This window comes from Argopecten irradians, chromosome 15 (assembly GCF_041381155.1).
Source record: "Argopecten irradians isolate NY chromosome 15, Ai_NY, whole genome shotgun sequence".
Classification (NCBI taxonomy): domain Eukaryota; kingdom Metazoa; phylum Mollusca; class Bivalvia; order Pectinida; family Pectinidae; genus Argopecten; species Argopecten irradians.
Window position 1 is genome coordinate 8,471,507 of NC_091148.1, and position 26,450 is coordinate 8,497,956.

General features: G+C 35.2%; 1 protein-coding gene across 1 annotated transcript; it reads left to right on the forward strand.

The window, feature by feature from the left end:
* The first annotated feature begins 5,371 nt into the window (after positions 1 to 5,371).
* LOC138309694 (protocadherin Fat 3-like) lies at positions 5,372 to 26,450 on the forward strand. The gene is made up of 16 exons (XM_069250913.1): positions 5,372 to 5,522; positions 6,058 to 6,142; positions 8,605 to 8,768; positions 8,980 to 9,150; positions 9,553 to 9,665; positions 10,586 to 10,748; positions 10,889 to 11,047; positions 12,556 to 12,690; positions 16,171 to 16,359; positions 17,218 to 17,411; positions 17,730 to 18,150; positions 18,763 to 18,953; positions 19,795 to 20,570; positions 23,877 to 23,957; positions 24,514 to 24,617; positions 26,323 to 26,450. The coding sequence occupies exons 1-16, from the start codon at positions 5,372 to 5,374 to the stop codon at positions 26,448 to 26,450; spliced, it is 3,225 nt and encodes a 1,074-aa protein (XP_069107014.1).

Below are 26,450 nucleotides of genomic sequence, written 5' to 3' on the forward strand. Positions count from 1 at the left end.
TAAAACGCTTTAACAAATTAGCTAATTAATCAATGATTTTGCCTATTAAAAGTAAATACAGTATTGAGGTTACACGTACTTCACGATGTTCGCTTAATTGCGAAAACCAATTAAGGAAGCTCTGATAAAATAAACTATAAAAATAACACTAGTAACCGTGGAGTACATTGACATGAAATGAAGTCATAGGGTTTTAATTTTCAAGATATTTTTTTCTATTTAAAGAATAAATTAGAAATATTATTTACAAATTAAAAATGAAATGTATTTAGCGAATAGAATATATTGCATATAAAATATAGGGGATCTTACATGAGTGGCTATGTAATATGAAATTGATTAAACGAGTTAATTAATTAGAGTAGCCACGAGCCTTTAGATGAGTGGCATATCAGATTATTTAACGAGTTTGATAGATTTCATATCAAATAGTCACGAGTGTAAGATTATATTTATCACTTAACTATTATCAATAGAAATGTAAGCAAAACTTTATCTCTATACAAAACAGGAGAAATCAGGCTTGGATGTGAAGTTTCCGTCTACTGAGACAATCATGCGACGTCATATGTATATTATGACGTCAAAACTACATGTGATATGACATTAGTGTTATTACAAATGTGTCTTACGATATTTATGACATGGCAGTATGACATGGGTGGACGGGTTAGTTATGTGATAATAAAATTGAACTATGTGTATAAATATTTGGTATTATTATGTTGTGAGATGCGCGGCATTGAGAAGTTAAAAATGCGATGGTCAACACTTAAAATATTAGAGTCTTGAATGAGGATGTTACCGTTGGGTAGAGACCATTCGGACAGGTGTACACAAAACGCAATGTTAGCCAATTAACCTGTGATTGATTAACATCTGTTTCGGAGTTGACAAATCAAGACCAAATAAGACAGTAATTCGTAATTCAAATGTGATCTGTTTGGGCAGAAGCAGTGGTATTAAAAATGTACCATATATGCACTTTTCATTAAAATTACCATATTTGTCCTGTGGTAGCTTAAGTAAATATTTAAAACACTGAGGTCAATAAACAGTGAATGATTTTAATAGGAACGATTGAAATTAATTCCCTGGTATCAAATCTTCATTTGCGCCCATATATAGCTACTATTTAATTCCCATGAATAATGAATACAATCTTACATTTTTTCGATATTATTGAAAGAATGTCTATCTGAAGCTTTCAGTTATCTTTATCCCGCAACTGACCCACATACTGACGGATACATATTGTTCCACATCTGATGGAAAATTTTCTTACTTGACTCCAAAATTTAACCTTTCGGTGAGTGAAACGTCATTCAGTCCCCCTAAAAAGTGACGTCATTTTCACCGGAATGACATCATTTTTACGATATGGAAAATCTGGTATGGCGGTGTCGTGTTTTTCTAGCCTCATGTCAAAAGTATGTTTTGTTAAGTAATTCTTTGATGGGTATTTATGGCTTTTTGAGTATTTTCATGTTGTTTCATTGATATTACACACTGAGCAGAATTGTTGGTACTGTTTGCGAATAAGCTTATACATTATCAACGATAGGTAAAAATGAGTATACACTCATTCGTTCTAGTGAATAAATCTTTTCCTCGGCATCAAAGAAGCGTCTCGCTTCGAGCGAAACTTAGTAATTAACTTGCATTTGCTTTCGTTCTGAATGTCATATTGTTAATATACTGCTAGTATCTTCCAATACAAGTTTGATTTTGTTGCTCGACATGGAAAGCCTCGTCATCTCGGCTGTAACATTTTTACAAATGTAATTACGTTATTGTATAGTGATTTCTTTAGATGTTTCTATCTAAACATACATAAGGCAAAAAAAATCATGAATTTTACAATGCTTAAATAATTCAATCTTGTAAATCAAGTTTACATGGCATCATACATGTTTGTCTGTCGCTTTGAAGTTTTTTACACTTTTATTCATCAAACCTGGTGCTGTTCAATAGTTTACTGAAGAAAAAACATATTTGTTTTTACGGCACATATAACATAAAACCATATTAAAAGCAATTAATTATCAAATAAGTGAACAGATAAGTAAAATAAGTAAAAAAGTAAATTAGGTGCAATATGCATATTATACTCACTCTGGCCGTAAAATGAGTAATCACCAAAACTCGCTTTTATCTACGCGCCGCCATATGTAGCTATCTATCCATACCTACTCATCCCTGATCGTCGATACAGAATATCTTTATTGACTAAAATTCATTTAACTTGTTTATGACTTTAAAGGTTACCAGTTGTTTCATTCAGCATATTTTGTCAATGTCCCTAGGCAAATAATTTCAGTTTGATAAAGGTTTAGATTAAAAGAAATGTGTGGTGATCATGCGTATTTTACGTCATTTTAATATGTATTTTGTATTCGAATATCCATAAGTTAAAATCTCTGTATAATTGTATGGTGGATACGTTGACACATTATCAATTTTGATTTCCATTTACATTTACACATGTTACCTAACGGTACTTACGATATATATTGAATTAGGGTATAAGATAAAAATTAACTTTTAGAATAAGTCATTCTAGTGTACCGTATAATTTCGGAAAAATGCCATCAATGTATTAAACTAACTGAAATTAATGCCAGTATATCAAGAACATATTTAGTGTATCATATTATCCGCCTGATATCCAGTGATTTCGCCCGTGTAGTATTTTTGCATATGTCTCTAGTGTTATATGACATGGAGCGATTTTCATTGGCTGGAAATTCATTGTGACGTCAGACAGAAACAATAAAATGACGTCAGGAAAAATAACATGACGTCAAGATTACGAGGACGGCGGGACAAAATGGCGGCCTCTGCCGGATTTTCGGAATACATTTTGACGCAAATTCTTTGTTATGTAGGTATTTGTGGTTATGTGATAACAAGTATCTTAAAGTGTTCATTTGAAATGAGATTTTATGAAACTCGTCTCGAAGTTTTATTTTTTGCTCTTAAAGACTCGCAAAAATAAAAACTTCTTAGACTCGTTACATAAAATCTTATATGAAATGTTAGATTCTTTATATCTATTTGAATTCTTTGTTATCTGACGTAGTCAACCTTGATTTATTTTTAACAAGGTATGTTATTTAATAATACAGGTGACTGTTTTTATAGACAGGTGCTATTTAGAATCATGTGTATCTTTACTTCCTATACTGTGAACCAACTTTTTTTCGCGGGGACATAATTTCGCGTTTTCATGCCAAACGACATTTTCATGGCGACTTAGTTTCGCGTGCGTTTCATGCCGATTGACCTTTTCATGGCGACGTAATTTTGCGATTCTATGTCGAACGACATTATCACGGCGACGTTATTTTGTGTTTTCCTTCCGAACGACATATTCAGGGCGACGTATTTTTGTGTTTTCATTACGAGCGATCTTTTCACGGCGACGTAATTTCGCGTGTTCATGCCGAGTGACCTTACCACGGCGACGTAATTTCGCGTTTTCATGCCGAGCGACCTTACCACGGCGACGTAATTTCGCGTGTTCATGCCGAGTGACCTTTTCACGGCGACGTTATGTCTCGTTTTCATGCCGAGCGACACCCTGCAGTATCGATGATGTATTATTCTGCTCTGCATGTGTTGGTACCTAGATCAAAAAGAATTGAAACAAATGAACATTTGATTTGTTCTTTAGTAATCTATTGGAAACTATCAGGTTTGAAGACATAAGTTGTAAAAAGCATTCAAATAAAAAGAAAAACAATTATAGTGCTTATAATCATTAGTTTCAACACAGACTTTATGCATTGTAAAAGTCTTTTTAAGCCTTGTGTATGTTTGTATAGAAGCATACCTGCATATGCCACTTTACAATTACTAATAACACTGTAAAAACACCTAATTATCTGACCTTATGTACTCTTTGCACTCCACTGTAAATGTAAATATGCCAAAAATCATTTTAACACTTATTTGTATTTGAAAAACTAAAACCCATGCATTGTAAGTATTATAATTCTCACAAAGTGTTACTCCTTTTTGGGTTGTGAATAAAATATTAAAGTCTTCTTGATTTGCAAGAAAGTGACGGCACATATAACTTTAAGCAGAAGGTCTCTGTATGCAGGTAAACAGGTTTTACTTGATTTCATATTGTGCTCTTTTGTAGGTCACGTGCAATGTGTGACGTCATGTGCAGGAACATTCGCGGGCTACTCTGTTACAAGTGGCTTAACTGTCGAATACAAAAGAGGTATTTGTATTGTTACCCGACCAATTTTTTTTACACTTTTCCACGAAAAAAAGTCGAGATTTCGATCTTAGATCGGTTCTGATCATTATTTTAGAGTGAAATCCTCACGACCTACCGACCGATTTTTTTTTTTTTTTTTTTTTTTTGCCTAAACATACATATTTTTTACAATGATTAAGTATGTTTATATGAACGGTTCATTACACAATATTCATCATTTATTCCTTATTACCTCCCCTTGATAATGAAGCATTGTACGCATGTCTGAATACCGGAAGTGTTATTATTATGGCGGTAAAATTAAACAAATGTTTGATGAAACACACAGTTGTCTTTCCTTAGAGACTGGAAGACCTGTCAACTTGTTTAACAATGTCGTGGTTAATATTTCTTCTTTGATTTGTTCATTTGAAGTAATAGTCAAAATACTTAAAAGATGTGTGATAATCAATATGTATTACATTTGCTCATTAAGTGGGGATTTTTTTAATTAATACATTTATTTATTTTTCTCTTTATTTATCTTTTACTTCTTATTTACTTACTTACTTACTTACTTACAATATACTTATTCTATTTATTTTGCCAATCATGATATACCTATATATCTATTTTAGAATTGAGGGTAAATTGCAACATCATGATTTAAATCCTGGCGTCATGATTTAAATCATGGCGAAAACGAAGATAATATCGTGTTTAATTCCGAGAAGAATGGATTTTTCCTTTATTCTTTTAATCACAGCGATGAGTTTCGTTGGCGAGTGTATAGTTGATACGTTTAAACATTTTGAATTAAACAAGATTTTCTATCTACATTATGTGGATATTGATTTTTTTTACAACGATGAGTTTTATATCACTTAACATTTTGAATGTCGATTTTCGAGAAGCAAGATTTCGATTTAAAGAAATATTTTTTTTTCTTTTTTTCTTTTTTTTTGCAGCGACGATTTTCGAAGGCAACAGTTTAGTTTAGATTTTACCATTGAACATTTCATGGGGAGGGTGTTCAATACGCAGTTTGATTTAATTGTCACAGTGATTGCTTTCATGTGGGAATGTTAATTGGTAAAACTAGATTTTCAAATGACATGATTTCAAGTCTAAGAGGTTCATTTTTTTATTTTCAAAGCGATGAGTTTTATGGACGATAAGAATTTCGGTTGCTGTGGAGTTATCTCATCCTGGGAGGTGAAGGTTGGGAGGAACGGAGTACTGGAGCTTCAAGTCTGGCGTCCCGAAGGAACGACCTTTAAACTCATCGGAGAGAACGTTTTCACTGTCAGTAAGTATTTTTCCCTTTCTCTTTCAAATTTGAATTGATAATGTTTGTTTTTGAGTTTCAAGTATGGGGTGTCAATGCCTTTGAGACAAATTTACGGTCATTCCAAAGTTATATTAAAAGATGTCAAGATAAGAAAACCAAGTTGTATTTAAGCCAATCAAATTTGTGATAACATACAAAAAAGTGGTTTGGGGATAGCAACAAACAATGCTCCAGTTACTTGTCACGATGCTAAACATTCAGATTGCATTTACGCCAATCAAATTGCTCTTAAGATACAACCAAGATCGTCGAGGAATAACTTTAAACTTTAACCCAGTTATTTGTCACAATGACGTATCATACAAAAAAGGTGTTTTGGGAATAGCAGCAAACGTTGATCGGGTTACTTGTCACGATGCTTAACTTTCAGATTGCATTAATGCCAATCAAATTGCTCGTAGCATACACACAAAGATCTTTGAGGAATAACATTAAACTTTGACCCAGTTATTTGTCACAATGATGTACAAACACAATTCCTTATTTTCCATAGCGGGAGTGTCGTCATTTGAAACAAGGGTTTTTGTCGTGCCCTTTGAGGATTTGATACCAGTTAAGTCGACGGATTTCCTTGGATGGTAACGCATGATTTTTCTTCTTCTTCTTCTTCTTCTTCTTCTTCTTCTTTATTTTTATTGAAAATAACTTTTAACGCGTTTTCTTCCAGTAAGATCTGACGACTGGAAAGTGGTATTATTATCATTAGATAGTTTTTAATGTGTAGTGGCCATATCATTATTAACTGTTGCTATAAATTAACTTTCTTTCGAGTGCGATTTACTTTAGCGAATTTCGCGATCCACGTATATCTGCAACAGTGTATCTCCTCGAATAAATATCTACATCATTTATATTGACAGGAATTTCCATTCAAGTTCCATTCAATTAAAAACCCATGAATGGTCATCTTTGCAAACTTGTTTTGAAATTGAAATCGCATTCGTAGCCACGAAAAAGGGTTTAGTTTACAGTAATTTATGGTTTTCTTTGTGTAGATTTATTTTCTTTCAATCTTGTTCTTTATCTGTACAAAAAGTATAAAAGCACAATGTACATCTGGTTAGCTTTGCTGACCAATAAAAAGCAATAATTCATATGTGGCATACTGTGGGATTGTAGAAATATTCAACAACTAATTCCGTATTGGCCCTGTTATTAGGCCAATGTCTGTAATAGTGGCCCTAAGGCCCTTTATTGCCAATAAACTATTCCAACGTAGCAACGCAAAATGCCAATCATTCACAATTCGAGAAAACAAAAATAAACTTATTTTATTTGAATTAAATAATCATCCATTATTAAGCTATTCACAGCTTTATATTATTAAAATTAAGATTTATAAGATTAAGAAAATTAAGGATTATTTTTGAATACTAATGGAAAAAAATCTGAATTTTTTAAAGCATGAGACTTGAAAATAGGAAATTTTATAGATATTAAACATCTAACTGCATATTGGTCCTATTATAATACCACGGTGTATGATATTGACCAGTGTAACAGACCGAGGCCTATTGCTAGGGGCAACGTGGAATTAGCTGATTAAAGATACTATCATTAATTAATTACTTACTTTTATCATAAATGACAATCCTAAATTTATATAATGAAAAGAATTAACTTATTTAAATTCACCAATTAATCAAACTGAGGTTTAGTTGATTTTTTCTCACGTCAAGACACTACGTTGATATGTACCAAGGTTACCTCTAATGAAGCTTTATATGCATTTTAGTTGTCTGGTTTTCATTAGCATGTGAACGACTTGTCGATTTTGATGCCGTCGAAGCTATAATGTAATACATTAAATGCTCCGTGTATGAATGTTCCGCATTTGTATCACCGAGGTCTAACTTGCAATTTACCTGATCTTCGGTCTCGATTTGCTTACAACAGTGTTATTTATGCTTTGTTCAATCTGTTCTTGCTATGAATTTGATTTATAATTTAAATTTGATTCGAATTATGTTCAAAGTAATGTGATAAGATTTGTAAGATAATATTACATTGCGTTTCAGAACAGTAGCCGGTCATTTAAAAAAAAATAGTAATAAGAACAGAGTGACATTAATCATTGTTGCTTCGACTTTTTATAAAACGATATTGTATTTAATGCATTAATTTACATATTCTAACCTTCCGATCGCTAATTCAGTATAGGTTTCCGTACAGTGAAAATGATAAAAAAAAGTCACGCAATAAAAAAGATGAAGTTTTCTGCGAAAAAGAAACTCCGCTTTTATTCTTTTCCGTGAGTTATCAACACATATCATAGCCTTTAAAGGTCCAATACCTCTTGGGAAACGAAAAAGTAAAGATAAATCACATCAATGGTCTAAGATGAGGTTACCAAATAATTGTTTTCCTGTGTAGGCTTTACAGTGAAGATTCATTTCGCTCTTTTGTCGTTCGGCGCAGTAATAATATACTAAAATGTGGTAAAAAGGACGACGGCGAGAACACGAGACGGCCCGCTTTGTGAAAATTATTATTTTATTTATTGTAATGAAATTGTTCAGATGATAACAGTAGTATTAACGTTAAGCGAATTACTTTTGCGACAAAATTATCAATCTCGTTTTTACATTCCCGTTTTAAGATTCAAATGTTGTTTCGGTAATGTAGTTGGCCTATTATATACTAGAACCACATTTACATCGAATTTTGTTCATACCGATATCACTTGTCATCAAAATAGACGTCAACTTTTTATTTCAATATCGTTTCAGTGTGCCATTTCACATGCATTTTCGATACTCCAGGAGTTACTATAACTGACATTTTATCCACCACTGGACTATTTCATAAAAAAATTGGCGGTAGCTCAGCATAGTAAAAAAACATAGCCACACATTCAACCAAAAAGTAACGTAATACGGCTCCTTTGATGTATGGTGTACATGAAATGACTTAATTACCCGTTCTGTTCTGTTGCCTCAAGTCTTGCTATAAAATAGTTCAGTGGGTTGATATAGCGTCAGTGATAGTAACCCCTGGAGTGTCGAGGGTGTTTCACTTATAGTGTCTTTATTTCTTTTAGGAGAGCTGCGGACGGTGAGATCGTCGCTCACGATTATGATTCATCCTATAGTGAAAGGGTGAAAAGAAACATCAGTACACCAGACTTCCCGATCAATTCTACGTTTACATTCAGCGAGAAATTAACTAATACACGTTTCGGAATTCGAGCACTTTTGTCGCCTGGTGAGTCTTAAAACGTAGAAAATAATATAATTATGATTATATATTTGCGTGTTACACGGAGATTACAAGGGAGGTAACTGTGTAATATTCAAAGGCGGATTAATATATCTCAGGAACTGGTTCAAGCCTTAGATTCTATTGTTTCATGACATTGCGTTATTTCGTTGGTGAAATTCAATTGAAAAACAAAACGTTTAATGAATTTTAACAGGAAATGAACCAAGCTTCCTAAATTTGCCCGTCAATGTGTCGGTCGCCTCGTCCGGTAGTGATGGCATCGCTGTGTTTACACCTAACGCTGTCGACAACGACACTTGGGATACGTTGACATTTTTTGAAGCTGGGACGCCATCCGGATTTTTCAGCGTTGACAGTAATACAGGTACTACAAATGTATTTACACACATGGTATTGTTGCCTATCAGTTTTCGTAAATCGAATTTTAATTGTTACGAACATTTCATTTTGTTAACAAAATGTAATCCTTTAAAACTCATAGATTGAAAATAACGTTTTCGTTTGTAACATTTCTTTTGATTGGTCGATACAAAGATTACGTCATCGTAAACAGCATCTAGAGTTTTTTTTATTATTTTATTATTTTTTTCTTAATTTTTATCTCGATTACATTCAAATTCATTTTAAAGAATAATACAATGAAACGAATCAATTTAGTTGCTGACTTCGAATGATTTAATAATGGTCAAAAATTTCATACTCAATATGGCGATATCAAATGACATTGAAAAGTGTTTAATTCTGTGACATTGTATTGTCATTTTAGGCCTAGTGACTGTGATACCTAGCACTCTTCCTCCAGGGATCCACTTTGTTGTGATAAAGGTCATGGACACTTGTGATCTTACGGATACAGAAGTGTTGACAATTATATCAACGGTAGGTAATTAAACAGAAATGTCCTTTCTATTTCTCCCACCCATTTTTGTTCCCCTATTGATTTCATTACTCTCTCAACTTCTCTCTCTTCCGCCATCTCCTTTTCTTTATCCTACTGGTGTCAATCTGCGTTGTCTTCTCATCGTCATTAACCTCTTTCTTCTCTTCATTTTTTTCTCCTCGTTCTCTTATTTTTTATTCTTTGTCGTCTCGTACTCCTCTTGTTAAATTCCTCCACATTCTCCGTTTTCCATCCTCTTTATTTTTCTTCAGTTTCTCTTCATTTTCATTCTTCTTCTTTTCCTCAGTATCCTCATCCATCTCCATCCCATCCTTTTCTCTTTCTGCTCTTCTTTTTCCGTGTCATTTCTTCCTCATTTTCTTTCTTCTCTTTTTTCTTCCTCCTCATATTCCCCCTTCTCATTATCATCTCATCTTCATCTTCTATTCCTTTATCTTCTTTCTCTTCCTCATCCGCCTTCTCCTCGTACTCCTTCCATCTTCACTTTCTCCGTATCTTCCTCCTCTTTCTCTCTCACCACCTCCTCGTCGACCTCCTCTACTCCTTTCCTTACCTCCTTATGCTCTTCCTATACTACAACTATCATTTCTCCTCAAAATTGAATTGTTGTGCTTTCTACATTCGTTTGTTGTTGCATCCAATTAATTGAAGAATAAAATCTTAGATGTTAGAATTGCTAAATTAATCTGTGGATATGACATGTTTCATATTGGGAGATTGAAGTATAAACGAAACAAATACGAATAGTTAATTAATTATTTTTTTTTGTTTCTTGTTAAGAGTATTCTGGCTCATATAATTTGAAATGTTGAGGTAATCTGTGAATATTACATCGCTTATACGGAAATTTAAGTGCAAATGAAGTGTTTATTACGTAAATATTTTACTTTTCAAATAGTCGTTATCGATAAACAACTTACCTAACACGACGTCAGTACTTGAGGAAACCTCAATGGAAATGAATATTTTCAACATAGAGCTAAGCTACATTGGTACTGGAACAATAACGTGTTCAATACCGGGAGGCCTGCCTTTCACAGTTACTGAAATCGACGCCACCAGTGAGTAGAGTAACAACTTTCTAATTATAATTACTGTTAAACACTTTATTTTTCGTGAGATACAAATTTTCGTAATTTTACGAGATAGTTCAAATGGTTAGAGACAGATTTGACTGTATTTTAATTTGTTTGCTTTTCAGCTGTCGACGTTAGTGTAGTATCGAACTCTGATCTTGATTCCACTGTGACGTCATCATATCTATTTGACGTCACTTGTTCTGATGGACTGGTAACGAAAACCGCTTCGCTTAACGTCAGTATACAACCAAGAACACCACCTCAATTCCAGAATTTACAAGGTTTGTATCTACAGTCGAATCTGTCTTAGCCACCACCTCTGAAAAACGGCCATCTGCTTATTAAGATCACTTTCTCACCCAAATGGATAAAAAATCTGTGTATAAAGACTACTTGAATATTAAGATAATTGTTTAATGTTTGCTGTTCATAGACAGTATTTTATATACTATTTGTAGGTGAATTATTTACTGGATATTGACCCTTTGGTCGTAAACATACTTATTTTAGCGCTGTAAATTTTAACGAAAGCTATAAATTATTATTTATCAGTGCGGCTATAAATTACCGAAAATCGATGGTTCATTAATGTTAATATCGTTATACAAAACTCAGCGCTGAACATGAATTAGCACTTGTAAGAAAGCGCTAATGTTTGCATAGGGATTGGATTTCGCTTTTTTGTTAACCATGCTTGTATGGAGCAATTCCTCTACGAATATATTCTATGGGACGCATTAGCGCCCCATATTGAATATATTCTTAGAGTTATTACTCCATACAAGCACGGTTCACATAAAAGCGAAATCCAATCCCTATATTTACACTCACACGACTTTTTATTTATATTTTAAGCAATAAAATCGTCATTTGAAAGAGACGTACATATTCAATAAAAGTCGGTCAAAATTGGGAGGAGCTTACTCAATTGAACAGCGAATAATGACTCTTCACGTAGGGTAGTATTATTCATCCGCGACGACAAAAAAGTTCAATGTTTTAGTGTGAAATAAACATGACAACAAAGTAAATATCAGAGATGATTTTATTTAATCAGATCAGAACTTTAAATATATATCCAATTTTGCTAAAAGTTAATATATAGCGTAATAACATAAAGTGTTTTTTACTCCACATGTGTGAACTCGGTGACCGTTATTGTGCAGCGAGGCGAAGCTAGCGCCCGCTTACACACTGGAATTTGCCGAATTTGTCCAAACACCGGTGTTCAAGTACCTCAATGTGTTTGAGATTGTCGTCTGACTTGATATTACATCTTTGGTAGCCATGTGGTTATATAATCTACGCTTAGATCCATTGCCATCGACAGATGGAAACAACTTCACTTGTGTTCGATGAGTACAATGTATTTGTGGTGACGCGTAACTGTCAACACGTGGATTACTAGCGGTGCATGTTTTATAATACCACATGATTAAATTCTCAAAGAACAAAGACAAGATGATATGTTTATAACTGAAAAAAAATATTATCGTATTCGACCAAATAAGCGCCCCCATCCCTATAGGCGCCCTCCCCCTTTTTAGCTTCAATTTCGCTTACTTCGAATTAAACTCAGACTGAAAATATTAAAGCTATGTTGTTTTCCTTACTGATATCTTTTCCAAATTAATTTATGGTTTATTTTATAGAATACTTTTATGAAAGGCTAGTTCAAATTTGTGTCCAATAAAAAACCCTTATTTGCTTCAATTTCTATGCCCCCTGGCTTGCTTATCTGTATCGAATACGGTAATTCAAATTAAAGAAAACTATTTTTGTATCAAAGATGGATTGACAGTGTCAGCGAAATTCACTGCGTCATCAGAAAATGTGTACAACGTCACTGCTAACAGCGTTGAAGACAACGTCTCATTAACCTACAGTATGGACTGTCCAGGGTGTCCGTTTATCCTACATTCTGGTAAGAAAAACTGATTGACGGAATGAATGATAGGTCTTAATGTCATCTCGTAGTTGTTAATGCTCATAACTATTTCATAGACGAGTTTTCTTCACATATTGCTCACCGGCCCCTGATGGGCGGGTTAATTATGAATTTCAAAAGTAAAAATTTTTCTGACAGGTAATTATTTCTAGGTAACATTGATATAAATTTGAAAATCCAGATTGAAATTTAGGTTAAAATATCAATTTAATAATGAATAGGTAAAAAACATGAGTATTTAATGATTTTTCGATGCAAAATGCACATTAGTTTTAAATGGCTACCCTGGTTTGAGTTTGAGCTGAAGGGCCCAATATTTTTTTCTATGTAGTCTTATATAAGAACCTATACTTTAATCATAAAACACTATAGCTAACTAATATTCATATGTTTTAATAATACATTACAAAACTTTATTACTGAGATATATGTAATAGTAATTAGTTGGATTGCCTGTCAAAGAAGAATAATTTTTACTAATTACTCACAGTCTAAAGTGTTTACGATTTCCCCATATAGTCACACCAGCCGAGATGTCAATCAAACACAATTTAACAATCGTTACAGCAGCTTCGATCTCTTGTGGTTAGGTTAGGCCAAATAAAACAATAAATGTGTTTCATGTTACAATATCTACGAAGAAATGTGCATAGGTAGGGTTTTAAAAACATTTCAACCAGATTTCCTGCTTTGAAACCACTGAACTTAACTGTGTCTTTAACTGTTCTTTGGCATAGGGCAAGCAACTGCAATAGACGGCGAAAAAAGAGACTCAATATCACGCATATGTCTACACAGGGATATTTCAAAACTCATTTTATTGGGTTAGGTATTCCCAAAATGCTGGCAATTTATTCGTCACACTGTTATGAAAATATTCCATTCGTATTCGCCACATTCATTGTGCACAATTCTTGTTACTTTGTATCCATAGACGGACGGCTTTTTCCCACCACACAATTGAAGTATACCAACAACACTTTCTATGAAGTTTTGGTCTCCGTCACGGACGGTAAATCGACGACGGGTCCCGAAATACTGCTAATCAACATTACAGGTATTGTATAAATCACACATAAAGTCTTAACAATTTAGTATGCCAAGTCCATCATTAATATTTCATAGGTTACAATCACTGTCGTCATATCCAACCCATTGAATGTAATACCAAAAATAAAGTTGTTCAGTGAGAAAAACTGACCAACCACAGGACGGCAGAGATTTTTATGGAAAATTACAGAGATGACGCCCAATTTGAAAGTCACACAGTCAATAACAATGTTATATTATTCAGGCTTCATAAATTTGCATATCAATGCAGAAAACTGTATGCCTGATCTGTTGTCACTCGCAGATCCTTCAGTTGTAATATGGCATATTCCAGAGGTGGCTATAACGACAATTATATAAATCTCTGGATTATGGAGAATGGTCGCACCTATTTCAGAATAAACAACATATTGTATCAAAGGGTTATACATTTTATTTAAAAATGAAAAATAAATGTAAAACTTGGAATTTAAACTTCTTGGACATTTTTATATGAAGCGTTATATATTGTGATTAATGTACTAGTAGTTCTTCAGTAAGCACGGCATGATTGCCTTCCTGATAAACATATTAGAGGTAAGGATCACCGTGGAGAAGGTTAACGGAATCGGGGTGCGCAGGAGGTGCGTACCTCTGACTTAGGGGGCGCTGAGGCGGCATTGGAGGGAGCTCGAAGCGAGAGAATGGCCGACGGTACTTGTTTAAATTTTTCATTTCGATCATAGACATATATATTGAGAGGAAAATTAAAAACAAACAATTTCTAAGCGCCCCCTAAGTCAGAGGTACGTACATCCCGCGCACCTCGATTTCGTTAATCCTCTCCGTGGTGAGGATGTTATAAAGTCAGATCAGTCACCACCAACAGGATGGAAGTTCAACCCTCAGGCACATTTTTCTAACCGACTTTGAATATTGCTGGCTGATATTTTCTAGATACACAGATATTGGTGTGTGAAAACGTTGATGTAATAGACACCAATCAATCTGGCCTAGAGATTAAGTTATCCTGACATAATACCACAAGCAACTCCAATTGTGAATCGCAAATTAGAATCCCATGTGGGACATGTGCCTCACCAGGTACCGTCCGCTGGTAGATGTTTTGTCTCCGTGTACTCGGGATTTTTTTTTGTTGTTGACAATCTTAACCTGGAAAGTCCTTACTTTAAACTTATCAATGATACAAACAATTTGCGTATTAAATATTATATTTGATGAAGTGCTTGTGCTGTCATTGAGCCTTTATTCAAATCGAATTACTGTACAGACAAACCCCGGTAGAAGAACGTGGAGGAGGAGGGGTGTAAAACACCTTGGAATTTGACATTATCTTCTTTGGTATTTTTAGAACGCAGACATATGTGTCTTTAACAAGGGTATAACAAGAGTCATTCACATACTTGGCTCACAAAGCCGAGTGTAGCGCAAGGGAGATAACTCCTAAACAATATGTGGTAACATTACAGTGCTTCAAATTGATTGTGTCGTTCAAATTCAAGATGTATGTCTTGGTTGTCTTTAGAAGTAAACAATGCACTATTGATAAATTCAAATCAAGTCAATGGAGTCATTGTCAAACTTTGAAAGTCGATATCGACAAATCTTGGAATTAATCAGGGTAATCGAGTTATACAAATTCGAGTTAGCGACGCACTTTCACAGTATTTGAATTAGCTCTCTCAAATTATAATGCTCTGAGAGGGAATTGAACTTTTAGCGCAATCTTAAATTCGGCAAGGATTTTTTTTTCACTTTGTTATCAAATTTGTTTAATGGAACATATTTTATTTAAACATACCAAAAGCCATAGTGAATATTTATTTTTACGTCCAAGTCTGTACATAGAAATAATATTATTAGTTTTATCATGTATGGAGAATTTTCAGCGCTGAACTTGAATTAGCATATGGCACTGAAATTAGAATACCGTTAAATAGGTATAAGTACAGCAGTTGCACCATCAGATGACATGATCTTAGCAATATAATACATGTCAATTATGGACCTTCGTTGAGGTTCATATAATTCTATATCTCCAGCGTATAATAAATAATACGCCCTCTGTGATTAAATTAAATGCTACAAGGGCGACATAACATCATATCGACCAAAACTAAGGTCCCTAATTTTTATATTAGATATGTCATTTCTTTAACAAATGTCAAAAACAATCTCTAATGTGCATATTAATTACAAGAAAAGTACTGGTCAAAAACGCCACCCTGAAAAATGCAGTGTTTGAACAATGAAGTCAGCAAAGGAATATTGATTCGATGTTTCTAAAATGAAAACACCGAGTCGATATGCTATTTAATGAACGTCACGTGACCGTGTATTAGCCAATGTAAAAGATGAAAAACAAACAATGTCTAATATATCGCTTTATATTGTTGCATTCAACAGATATCAACACACCTCCATTCTTTTTGAACTTGCCTTTTTCGCTTGACGTTCCGGAAACAACCCCTCCTGGAGCATTACTTTACAATGTGACCGAAAGTGACGCAGATGATGGAGACGCATTATCAATTACCCTTGCATCCGTTATTCAGCCTCCTTCTGGAACAAATCTGTTTAATGTAACAATCACAGGTATACATGCAAATAATACTAACTTAATAAGATAAAAAGAGAACTGTGATAAATAACATTTCTTAGATGTTGTCAACCATATTTTTACAATTAATTTTCTCTTTGTTTCTGGCTTTCTGATTGGCCTATTCATTTTTTTCATTCAACGATGAAAAAAAAAAATCCGAGAATGGCGCGGAAACCCGACGTTATCGTGACGTCACAATAGAAACATTGACGTTGCGTATTGATTTGGAAAAAAAATAATTCCTTGGAGAAAATCAATGAAATCGTGTGTGTACACGTATTTCATTTTATAAAGTAGCCTGGAAAATTAATTATAAGTATTGAAGTCACTATTTCTTAATTTCTTCGGGCTATGCGGATTCACACAGTTTGCAAACAAAATTTCTTTCATACCCCGATGAAATTGAAAAATAGTGACTTCAATACTTAATTAACTTTTGAGGGTGATAAGTAATCACGAAACCAAATCAGTTTAGATATCGAAATAAAACATTCTCGAAAACCCCCCACAAAACATAAGGTGGTTTACTACCAATGGGTTACTGCATGCTTTCACATAAAGGTTGTTGTACATGTATGTTAAAAGTCTAAAATGTAAGATGGTTATCCGCCCTTAATCACAGTTGATAACATAACATATTATTTAACTATTTTGTCCTCTTTTAACATTTCCACTTTAATGGATTTTAAAAATGAATTAGACTATCTTACTAACTGAATTCCACCACAACCTTTTACTGTATTTTTGGGAAATAAAATCTTGTTATAATGTGTGTATACGACAAAATAAAAACAAATACTGAAATTTAGTTTTTATGGTTATTATCTATAATACTTTTTTCTTTTCGATAGATGGTTTGATAAGTCTGAAAAGCACAGCAGATATAGACTATGAAACCATTAGCGACCATAACTTCACAATCGAATTTTCCTTGTCTGATGGAATTGCATCTGTGACGTCACAGCTTGTTGTCATGGTGACAGATGTTATAGAACCGCCCACATTCCCGCTGAGTGTGTATACGATGACAGCCGAGGAGGGAAAGGTAACTTTTGATTAATTATTTTTGATAGCTTACTTAGATGTACATTGTAATTTTGAATGAAGATGCTTGTTTTAAAATACTTTACTACAGCTCCATAAGACTTCTCTAGTTATATTCATATTGATTAATGAGCAATCATGCGACAGAAAGTTAGTTTACTATAAATTCACACTTTGATGACTCAATATATCCAAAAGAGCATCAATTTAAGCACCTTGATTTAGCGATGTCTACAAATTCTCATAATTGATTTAAAAGTTGACAAAATCTGTTTTGATGTCAAATTGTCTCAAATTGATAATTCATGTCTTTTTACAGACAGGGGACATCTTGCCAAATCATCCTTACATCGCCACTGATCCGAACGGAAATGACGTCATCTACAGTATCGTGACTTCCGATCACAGTTATTTGTTTACCATCAATTCGACCAATGGTGCGCTGTTTTACAGTGAGGATAACATCCTCAACCACATCCCCAGTGGAGCAGCCAACATAACGATCCGGGCAACAAATCAACATGGCGTCTATAGTGATGTTGATCTATACATAGTTATCTCCCCTGCTAACGTAAAGCCCCGGATTGTCGTTCCTGCACAGGTCACCATACAAGAGTCCCATACAGTAGGATGGTGGATCGCTACATTGCCCATAGAAGATGATGACGGTGATGTGGTTAGCTACAGAGTTTTGTATTATCCTACGATGTCCCATTCAACATTCACTGTTTTGAGATCAGGTAATAGACTCTCGTCATACTATCAGACCCAATTCCAGTTCATAAGTTTTCTGTATATATAGATAATCTGGCGAGAAAATCATTTTGTTCAATTTTTACATAATATTTTTCATTCAACGCCACTACGAAAATTTCTAATTTTGTCTTCATTCTTATCCTTAATTACTTTATTAACACGAGAAACAAAGTTTGTGTAATTTTGTAAATTAAAATATTTCATTAATAATTCTATAAAACGTATTGCCAAAATATTAATATATCTCAAAACTCTCGATTGCGAATTTATGCATTTAAAAAAATATAAGTTAAAAGTTAAGTAGACGTGAAATATAGTATACGTTAGATGTGTACAATTATCTTACCTCCAAAACCACATCCCATTAGGAGGGCTGAAGTTGGTTGCGAGTTTCTAGTTCTCAGTTCCGTTTAAATTAAACGGAACTCGCAACTAGGAACTCGCAACCAACTTCATTCTACGATCCTTTAAAATTAAACTTACCAAAACCTCAAAATCATCGACTCACGAAATTGCCCAAAATTATAGTATCCCACCCTTGCTTTTTTTAAACATGCTAATGCTTACGACTTTATAGTTCCTTTTGATTAATGCAGGCGATACCTTGAATGTGTCATTGGCCGATTCCATAGATTACGAGACAACATCCGGGTACAATCTGACATTTATCGTCAATGATGGGATCGAGGATTCGGACAGTGCTACACTACAAATCCTTATAGAAGACGTGTCTGAACCGCCAGTGTTCTCAGCGGCTCAATACAATGCTTCCGTCATCGAAAATGACGTAAGTACAGAAAGAATCGGGTAAACTGCTGTCATCGCAAATGTTGCAAGTATTACTTCTCTATAAAACGCAACTGTCATCGAAAGTAAAGAAGTAATAAAAGAAAGTATTGGTTAAAATCAATATTATTACTGAACGATACATTTCTATGTTTTGTAATACATGTATGACAGCACTTATCTTGTCTTTGATATCTATCATATGTCGATATATTGTTGACAGAACGGTAATCGATATATTTTGTTTACAGAACGGTAATCAATATTTATTGTTTACACAACGGTAATCGAGATGTTTTGTTTACAGAACAGTAATCGAGATTTATTGTTTACACAACGGTAATCGATATGTTTTGTTTACAGAACGGTAATCGATATGTTTTGTTTACAGAACGGTCATGGACATGTTTTGTTTACAGAACGGTTATCGATATATTTTGTTTACAGAACGGTAATCGATATATCTTTTTGTTTACAGAACGATAATCGATGTATTTTGTTTACAGACCGATAATTGACATGTTTTGTTTACAGAACGATAATCGATACACTTTGTTTACAGAACGGTAATCGATATGTTTTGTTTACAGAACGGTAATCGATATGTTTTGTTTACAGAACGGTAATCGATGTTATTTGTTTACAGAACGGTATTTGACATGTTTTGTTTACAGAACGATAATCGATATATTTTTTTACCGAACGGTTATCAATATATTTTTTTTTACAGAACGATAATCGATGGGTTTGGTTTACAGAACGGTAGACGATATTATTTGTTTATAGAACGGAAACCGATATGTTTTGTTTACAATACGGTAATTCACATATTTTTTTTACAGAACAGCACATTGGTTTTTGATGGATTATCAGTGTCGGATGTGGACGCAGGAGATACAGTGTCACTCTCAATCATATCGGGTAACCATGACAACCATTTCCGCATGGATTCTTCTGGAAATATTTTCTTTGACGTCGATTATGACGTTGACCTTACCGCTTTCTCTTCTACAGCTAATCTTGTTATACAGGCTGTTGATTCCGCCATGTTGACAGCCACGACGCAATTGACGATTATAATAGAAGATGCAAATGACAATGCGCCCGTGCTCGATTCAAATTCGTATGTGAAGGCTGTTAATGACAGCGTTGCTATGGGATCCGCATTATTAACTGTGGTTGCTACTGACGCTGATGATGGCATGAACGGTGAGGTTCTGTACAAGTTAATTCTTCCAGACTCAGTGCCGGATATATTTACAATTTCACATTCAGGGGAGATAATCGTCAAACAGTCACTTGCAAACTATTCCGGACAGATATATGACTTTAACATTTCCGTTACGGATAAAGGTAGCCCGCCAATGGCTACCGTTGCTATGGTGACAGTTATTGTAACAGAAACTAGTTACTCGGAATCTGTCGCATCATTAAATACTGCGGCACTTCGTTCTTCGTCATCAGATGATGCGTCCTCTTTCATTGAGCAGCCTGGAGTAATGGCTGGTCTCGGAGCTGCTGCTGGTGTCGCTGTGGCATCATCAGTTGGCAGTTTGGCTTATCTGGCTTTGAAACGGCGAAAGATTGGAAACCAGTCTAGCAATGCTCCAACAGAGAGGTAATGATTGAAGATCAATTTAAATATACTTGTTAGTTTGTATGCTTGATTAATCAATGTCCTATTAACAGCCAGGGTCATGTAAGGACGGCCTCCCATGTATGTAGTGTGTAGCGTGAGTGTAGTGCGAGGTTCGTGTTTTGGGAGACTGCCGTATGTTCGTGTTGTGTCTTCTTGTATAGTGGAACTGTTGCCCTATTATAGTGCTATATCAGTTAAGCATGCCGCCGAAGACACCAAGCAATACACCAAACCCGTTATACTGACAACGGGCGAACCAGTCGTCTCACTTTCGTTATGCTGAGCGCTAAGCAGGAGCAAAAACTGCCACTTTCCTACAATTGTTTTACAATTAAATATAGCCTGTCTGAACCGGATTTCTTCGAGACCATCACATTTAATCGGTATATCCAGGTTTGCGGATTCTACAGATTTAATTAACATGATTAAGAAGGTAACTATCATATGATTAAGCCGGAATATACAGCGATCCGGATTAGACGAGGACTGATTTTGCAGGTGTATATAAAAAATAGATAATTCTGGTTGTATAACAAAGCGACTTGTGATGAATTCTCCTCGATACTCCAGGGATTACTATCACTGACATTATATCCACCCCTGGACTATTTCATAGTAAAACTGAAGACTTCGTTTGAATACTACAGAGAGAGTAACACAGTCAACCACAGTGAACCGTTATACGATTCATTTGATGTACATCAATGGACTAAATTACCCGTTCTGTTCGGTTGCCTCCAGTTTTACTTTGAGATTGTCCAGAAGTGGATATAATGTCAGTAGTAATAACCACAGGAGTATCGAGGAAATACAGTTCGATTTCTTATGTTATGGCTTCTTAACATTTAAAAAATTCGAATTTCTCACAAAGCATTCTATTCCGGTAAAATTACAAATTTTGTGACGGATTTAAAAAAAAATATCGCTATGCTATTACATCAGCCATTCAGAGTTGCTTGCGGTACTGTGTAACATTTGTTTATGCCAATAAAAAATCATATTAATCACATTTCAATAATGTATGGTATTTATGCACTCTGCTATAAACATCGATTTCGAAACAAGTTATACAACATATACAAATCACTTTCGATTGCACGGAGGTAAGTGCACGAGAGGTCTTAGTGTGAGAGGAAACCGGAAGGAATATTTAAATGTGTCCTTTGTGGCTGTGATGTGCCTGTTTGCGTAGGGATGTTTATGTCTAGTGCGGGTGTCAACAGGTGTTATATAGTGTTTTGGGTTGATGGCAACAAAATGGCGTGTGATTTTATATAAAAGAATGAGGCGTGCTTGTAAACGACCTGCTGCCCCTATTGCATGATCGTAAAAGGCGACTAAATTTAGGATCTTATCTTTTCTCTTCTTCCTAACTGACTTTATCTTTCCTAATGCCTCCCTTGGCACCGCCTCACTTTTGGCCTTGAGTTGAGCGTTCGCCCCTGTGAGGAAGGCTCTGGGTTCTGTCCCCTGGCCGAGACACACCAAAGTCTATAAAAGTGGTAGTTTCTGCTCCTGCTTAGCGTTCAGCGTACAGGGAGTGGGACGACTGGTTCGCCCGTTGTCAGTATAATGTGACCGGGTGGGGTGTGTTGCTTGGTGTCTTCGGCGGCATGCTTCAGTGATATAGCACTATAAAAAGGGCAACAGTTCCACTATACAAGAAGACACAACACGAACATACCGCAGTCTCCCAGTACACTCACCTCGCACAGCATACACGCAACACACCGCATACATGGGAGGCCGTCCTTACATGACCATAGCTGTTAATAGGACGTTAATTAATCAAACAAACAAACAAAAGCCTGGAGGAAACCCACGTGATCGTGACCTTTTCACGTCCATGCAGGGGATCGAACCCCGGTCGGCTAGGTAACAGGCGAGCGGCTTAATTACTACACCACCCGATCACCATATTCTGCATTCAGCTATTCCATCTAACTTATTTATTTCGCTAATACTGGTAGTTTACTCCCAGTACTGTAACCATTAGGCCTTTAATGCTAGGTTTACACTATGTTCCCGTCGACCACGTTAGTCCCGTTTGCCCGGAACGTGGTGTGCCGTGGAATTTTGGCTATTTCAGCTAGGTCTGGTGAAGTTTTGCCACGGTTTTTACGGAGTACGTGGTGGACCGTGGTTATAGGGGAAAGTGCTGTTCCCGGAGGTTACAGGTACACCACGGCTTTAGCACGGTCTATCAAGGATACCACTACGTTCTCTCTAGGCCGGTTACGATCTGATGATGTCTGCTACGTTTTAGACGTTTTGATCAAGCTCCGATACGTTTTTCACGGTCCGCCAAGGCTTACTAGGAATGAAAGTCTGATGCCGGGCTTTTTTGAGCAAATGAAACAATATTTATTGCCGAAAATGTCATTTCAAACACGTTTTGATAACAAAATTATAATTATTTTATCCAAGTGTTTCTACACAAATATTTTTTTCTGTAATGGTTCTCACTTAATCTGCCTTTTGCAATAATAGCTTTCGTATAATTTGATGGTTTAAATGTGTTTGATAATTACTATTTCTATTTATTAATACAAATAACTCCATGAAGTAGCAAATATGTACCAGGCCAGGCAATGATACTCCATCATATATTGCTTGCAACGAAAGACCGTAATAAGACGCAACACGTCGTATCACGTCGGGCTTTCAACCGCTACAAGCCGTGATGTGCCTTGACAGAACGCATCGAAACGGCTATCTTCCACCTTGGCTTGCCGCAAAACCTTGACAAACCTGGACAAAACGGCACAAAACGTGCAGGCAATCTGCATCAACCGTGATAAAACGTGGACAAAACTCAACAGAACGTCACAAAACTTGAAATCACCGTGAGATTCCGGGGAACGTGCTTGCTGCCCGTTCCACCACGGAACGTCTGGAAGTTTTGTTACGGCCTCGTACGCACTGGTACGTTTTGTTACGTCAATCTCGTTTTATTACGTCCTGTGGCGTTCACCATCTGTACCGTGACTGCCGTGGCAATTTTTTTGACAGTTTAAAAATCTGGCACGGCATCCACGATATTCACGACCGCTTACGTTTGTCTACCACGTCCTTTTGCGCTGTCTCACGTTGTCTCGCGGTCACCACGTTTTGTCCACGTTGGTCTGAAACGGGGCTGCCGTGGCCGCCGGGAACATAGTGTAAACCTAGCATTATTTTGACGTTTAGAGTTTTTATTTCATTTCATGTATTCATTCATTTTTTATCAAATTTTATTTTGCTTTTTGCTGTAATATTTTTGTAATATTTTTGAAATGTTTTCAGCACCCCAAACGCAGGTGGAAAGAATACAGTGAAACCAACACAAAGTATCTCCAACGAGACGCAATCAGCCGCTAAGCTAAAGTAAGCTTGTATATTTTACTTTCATGTATTAGGTCGTGAGTATTTTAAAAGTATTGTCCACTGAAAATATTCGATACAGAGGAAATTTCTAGAAGAATGGTATATATAGTCCAAATCAAGATATGGACAAAATTCCTAGATTACAATAATAAGCATAATGAAATTGATTGTACAAACAAGACAAACACTTTTTTATTTAATCAATACATGTATATGATTTAAACATGTGCGTTAGCGGCGGTCTGTTTTTTTTCGTTTCATTTTTTTTAATGAAATGTTATCATACAATTTCCAGCGTTAATAGCCAAAATAAAAACTTAGAAACAGGAAATACATGATAAACATATGACATCATTTGGATGATAAAATATATCATTTTTATTTATATTGTATTCATTTATAAAGTGATTGAATAATGAAATTATGATTCCAATGATCAAATTATGGATCAAAGAATCGTTATGATAATATTCGTTTCGCATTGTGAATTATTAGAGTAACAGTAGGTCTACATTTTGCAACATAATTAGTATATTACGCTTTCATCTCAATATAGATCATCACAAAACCCTGATATACGAAAACCGTCCATGCAGAAGCGACCGTCGATGACGTCATCCACCTCCATTGGATCATCTGAGTTTGACTTTTGGAATGATAGTAAGCAATCTGATTAATCTAACAATGTTACCTCAGCATGACCCCTCTGGTTAGCCAATCAGCCTATGAAATTTTCGTTGTAGTTGATTTTCTCGGAAGTATAATACATTCCGAGATGTTCCGATTCTAGACCAAGGATTGTGCTGAGATGACCCTGACGGCGAGTTGGTAGATCTTAAAAATAGGCCTGAGATTACAAATGCAGTATTATGAAGTTTCAAGTTTTCTGCTTGAACCTGCAATTTACAAGGTGCCTTTTAAATTTAGATATGAAAGTGTATGAAAGTTGCTTGTTTGAATGAACCCCCCCTGTGTGAGGGCAACTTTTTTTTCAAAAAAAAAAAAAAAAAAAAAAGGTTGGTAGATCTTATATTCCGTCTTTGCGAGCGCGTAATGTGAACCTCGTTTTCTCCGAAAAGTATGACGTTACGCTCGCAAACAAAATACGTCACAATCAATACCTACCGGCAAGAGCAGATAACTCTGTAGTATGCAAATACATAATTGGAGCGTAATGTGGAGTATTATAGGTAAGCGGGATTACAAATTGCTAATTTTAATTAGATTAGATAGTAAGTGACTGTCTTCTTTGGGCAGAATAAGAACACATTACTGCACACAAACCTATTTTCGTGTGCGATTTAATTTCGCGTATTTTGATTTTCGATTTTAACTAAAAATTATGAGTCTAAAGGAACCACCATTAAAAAAAGATAAAACGGTAATAAGTATGTCACGAAAAGGGATTGAAATGCAGTGCGAGAACATCAGAAAACTTTTTACTTTCTACTACATGAAATGCCATAGAATCACCTTTACACTTGTGATAAGGTTACCGTAATTATCTTCATAAATTGCTATTCATAATATCATAATAAAATGTACTTACCCTGAAGTTTGCTCAAATCTTCATAATATTAACTATAAATGGGACATTTTCGCAATCGATCTGATGATCATTGCAATTGCACATATATTTAAAATACATGTAATGATTATTATGCTTTTGTCTTGTACACGCAACACTCATCGTTTCGTCAACATTGTGCATTAGTTTTCTCATGTGTTTTAGCCAAAACTATTTTGTCCTATGTAACTCTTTTTATTAAGTCAACATTTACATTATTGTTTCAGATTTTACTTGCCTTTTTCTTATCCTGATCTTTTAGATACAGTCCTTGTTTATATCTTAATACTAATGCCTGCCTTGTAGTTTGGCCCTAAATGACCTTAGTTGTCGATGGGCCGTCAAACTCAAACAAACAAACAAAATTTGTCTTGTACTTTCTTAAAAATACTGCACCGCCGATAGAGCATAAACGATACCATTCATTTGAACAATATTTGATGTTTAATCGTGTATATATGTGTCTCATCAATACAAATGTACATATAAAATTATTTATTTAGCTCTTGGTGCATGCGCAATCAGTACTTCATTCCATATAGGACATAGTGTCATGGATTGTGTTCGGGACACAATTAATCATTTTTATTATTTTGTGTCTTAAAGTAAATTAAGAAGCTGAAACTTTTCAACTGTGGAAGTGGTGTAAGTAACTTTTGTAACTGAAGGAAAATACTAATTCGTCTGTTTTTAAAGGAAAGTATACCTTTCGTCAACGGTGTAACATCTTTAACTAGTGTAAAAAAACTTAGTCATGTGCATTCTTCCATAACCTTACCATATTTTGTTTCGTTTTAGGAGAACCATTCGCCGCATCCACTCCCGGTGCCGGATCAAGCCGCTTGTCTGTAGCCTCGCTTTCAGGAGTGAATGTCAGCTCTATTACAAGTCCCCAGAATCTGAATTTTAACTCATTCACCCCTTAA